We start from the raw sequence: 3,725 nt of genomic DNA, 5'->3' as shown, positions 1-3,725 counted from the left end.
GCGAGACGGGGCGATGCCAGCGCGATTGGGCTCTCTGGGGATGGCCATCGTGTGGCCCTGCCTTGTGGAGGGGGTGTCACAGCTGACCGCAGGGCCCAGCAGCAGCTTGGGATGTTCTACATCAAGGAAAAACTACTCCATTTTTTTTGTTTTGTTCTTAAGTCTCCTGATTCTGCAAGGTGAGGGACATTTCGAAGTTTCTGGTTTATCCCATGATTGGTGGCCCCTCTCCCACGAGAGGACAAGGCTGTGTCTTTCTGGGGAGCAGCGTGAGGGTTGCTGGGGACCTCTCAAACCTCTCAGAGCCACCCATGTCCTCCATGCCCGTGTCGAAGGAGGTTGGGTGGGCCAGGCTGAGCCTGAAGCTGCCGTAGGTGCAGGCAGAACCTGGCTGTGGTCAGACGGTGTCACCTTGTGCTGTGTTTAGACAGGCTGAGCCGGTGCCACCTTGTTCCGCAGCCCCTCAGCAGCGATGCCCTTGTGGGGGCCAGGGGCAGTTGCAGTGATTTTTCGGGCCCCCCAGCAGTGGTACCCGCAACACAGCATCTTCAGCAGGCAGCTCTGAAACTGGGCAGGGAAAAGGCATTTTGGGCCTTGTGGAAGAAACAAGGGGTTTTGGGACAGGGGCTGCATGGTGGGTGCTCCTCAGCACCTTGTATTTTGGGTGAGATCTGTATTAACTCCCAGCCCAACTCTTTGCAGACCCTGGCAGTTTATTGACAATAAAAGTTTCATTCTGTTTGCTTTATGTGTTCAATGAGCAGTTTGTGATCTAAAATTAAGTTCCCTGACCCCATAAAATCGTGAAAGCTTGTTCAGGCTTGGAGGCTGCTCCTTCCCTTTCCATTTTATTCCCCCAAACCTTGCCACTTATACAGCAACTCCCAGATGTAGCCTGTGTCTGCACTTCCAGATAGGATAGATGGTTCCTCCACATTTTACAATGTTAAGTTCTCCAGAAGCCCCAGTGAAGCTGTTGTTTCCTCAGCTAAGGACTTTCTCCCTCACCTGTTTGTTCATGAAGACGTAGATGATGGGGTTGTAAACCGTGGCTGTCTTGGAGAAGTAGGAGGGCAGGGAGGCGAGAGCGGGCTGGATGGTGATGTCCTTGTTGGTGGCCACCACCAGGGCAAAGGTGGTGTAGGGCAGCCAGCAGATGAGGAAGGCCACCACCATCGTGATCACCATGCGCGTCACCTCCCGCTCCGCCTGCTGTGTCGTGTCTGATTACGGTGTCTGATCCCTGCTGCTGCCCCGCTGCCTATGGGGAGGTTTGAAAGGAGAGAGAGAGAGATGTCTGTTAACAACATCCAACGGCATCGCCACCCCTTAGGGGCCCTCACATCAGCACCAGGAGATGTCAGCTCCATCAACTGCCACACAAACCTGCTGTGAAGATCTCCATCCCAACAGCCATGGGCCTCAGCAGCTTTTTGTGAGCGGCAAACCATTGGCTCAGCTGCCCTCGCCCTACTCACCGCTCGCAGGGTCATCAGCAGGTTGGTGTACGAGAAGAGGATCAGGCTGAGGGGCATCACAAAGCAGGTGACAAACAGGGCCAAGATGTAGCTGTTGTTATTGCTGCCACCGCTGTACCAGTTGGGACCGCAAGAGGTTCTCAGACCTGGAACAAATAAGTTTTGGACCAAGCCTAAACGCTCCTGGGCTGGGTAATCTGCTCCGAAGTAACAGCTGCCCCCTTCCAGTGATGCTGCCTCAGCACCTCCCACTTTTCCACCTCCAATGACCTGGAGAGCAGCCACTGCGGTTTTTGGCTGGCCAACTGCTCCGTGGAGGATGCTTTGCTGTGACATGCAGTGTTCTGCCAAGCCTCTACCTGAGCAGATTTGGGCTGGGTGCTGCTCAGTGTGGGCCAGAGCAGCCCATGGTTCCCGTGTCCATCAGACACGGAGGAATGGCTGCAGCAAGGTGTGCAGTGGGCAGCTTCTGAAGAACAGCCTCTGTAGAACAGCCTCTGTGAGAGGACTAATGGCTGAGCAAGCAGGAGGCATTAACATTTCAACAGCAGAATAGGGACTCTCCAACCACCCTGCGTTTGAAAACGATGCGCAGCTGTGGAATTGTGCTCACATTCCCTACCTTCAGGCACGTAGCTGCTCCAGCCCAGGAGCGGTGGGGTGGTCCAGAGCAGTGACCAGCTCCAGGTGAAGGCGCAGCCGCTGAGGGCGTGCCGGTGCTGGAACCGAAAATTGCCCAGGGGTCTGCAGACCACAACGTAGCGCTCGAAGGCCAGGATGGCCAGCGACCACAGCCCCACGATGCCTGGGGAGGAGGAGGAGGAGGAGGGTTTGTGGCTTGGGAACAGGCTCTGGGACACTGTGAATGGCGATTATGAGCTGTTGGAATAAACGTTGTTGTAATAAGATGTCAAGCGTTTTTCTTATCGCAGGGAGAGCTGCGAGGGTATTTGGCTTTTACAAAATGAAGCTGGCAGTTGCGTGTCTGTGACACCTCGTGGTTACGACCATGGAATCTCCTCAATACAAGGTTTTTGTGCTGTTTCTGGTGCACACACAAACACCTGTGTGCGGACACGGCAGTTGCCACCTGTGAAGCCAGGACTCCCAATGTGCCCAAGTGATGTTTCCCTCCTCATGACAACCATGACAGATTGCGTGGTGACTTGGCACAGCCAACCACAGCTAAAGAACAGCTGACGGACACCAGTTTCACATTGCACATAGAAATGTTGCCTCCAGAAGCAGCAAACTGACAAAACATCTCCCAGAGTTTCTTTGCTAAATGCAGTGGCACCAACCAAAGCCCAAACCAGGTCTCAAGGCCCATGTCCTTACCTGTCAGGGAGACCATGAAGCCCTCCAGCTCACACAGCTGTCTGCCGAACACGAAGAAGCCGTTGATGTTGTTGGAGAAGCTGACAGAGCTGCCGCACAGCGTCACCAGCAGGTTGGCCACGGCCAGGTTGACCAGGATGTAGTTGAGGGGCGACCGGAGCTTCTTGTGCCTGGCAGACACCACGATGACCAGGCCGTTCACAACCGAGGCAGACACCACAACGATGCCCATCAGCACGGCCACCAACAGGTACATGGCCCGCGGGGCCTGGTGGGGCCACTGGGGGCCATCGAAAGGCCCCGGGGTCCCGTTACTTTGGGGCTCCTGGGAGCTGTTGGAGGAGTGCATGGGTCTTCTCCTGGAGCCCCAGCAGCAGTGGAGCCAATGCAGGTAACCCTCCCCAGAAACACAACCTTTTATAACACAGCGGGGTCCTGATGTGCCCCAGAGCAGCTTTGCATTAAAATACCTTAAGCTGGTTTTCAATCTGAAGGGTTCATCCTCCCTTTTTTATAATCAGCTCTTTATTCTAGAGGGGATAAAGGGTGACTTAAAACACAATCTGATGCCTGAATGCAGCATCATTTAATTGAGTAAATGGATTTTTATATTTTTCTCCTTGTGCTTCCCACCTGCCTCCCCCCATAAGAGTAACCCCTGCCCAGCCTGGGCACCTGGGCGTAATATATTGAAGAGGTCTTGTACACACGTTTTTATATGCATTTTAAATTACACAGAAGTAAAACATATAAACAGGTATTAAATACATGTAATATATACTAGGTAATATATATTTCAAAATACAGAACATGTTATATATTATACAGAGTGCATGTGTATACATGCTTTCATATGTGTCTTTAAATATACCTACCTATATCTGTACCTATATATATAATATACATTCC

The 3,725-nt window shown here is 52.7% G+C and overlaps 1 protein-coding gene across 1 annotated transcript; it reads right to left on the bottom strand.

The window, feature by feature from the left end:
* Positions 1-423: 423 nt before the first annotated feature.
* Positions 424-3,165, bottom strand: LOC104541111 (pinopsin-like). Its single transcript, XM_010185085.1, is given in 5 exon segments — positions 424-567; positions 1,009-1,257; positions 1,479-1,624; positions 2,101-2,283; positions 2,817-3,165. Coding segments are annotated over 5 exon segments (1,071 nt in total).
* Positions 3,166-3,725: the final 560 nt, after the last annotated feature.

The sequence above is a fragment of the Mesitornis unicolor genome, unplaced genomic scaffold, assembly GCF_000695765.1.
Source record: "Mesitornis unicolor isolate BGI_N332 unplaced genomic scaffold, ASM69576v1 scaffold13095, whole genome shotgun sequence".
In the NCBI taxonomy this organism is placed as follows: Eukaryota; Metazoa; Chordata; class Aves; order Mesitornithiformes; family Mesitornithidae; genus Mesitornis; species Mesitornis unicolor.
The sequence above is the reverse complement of the archived record's forward strand: the minus strand, read 5'-3'. Positions and strand labels throughout refer to the sequence as shown.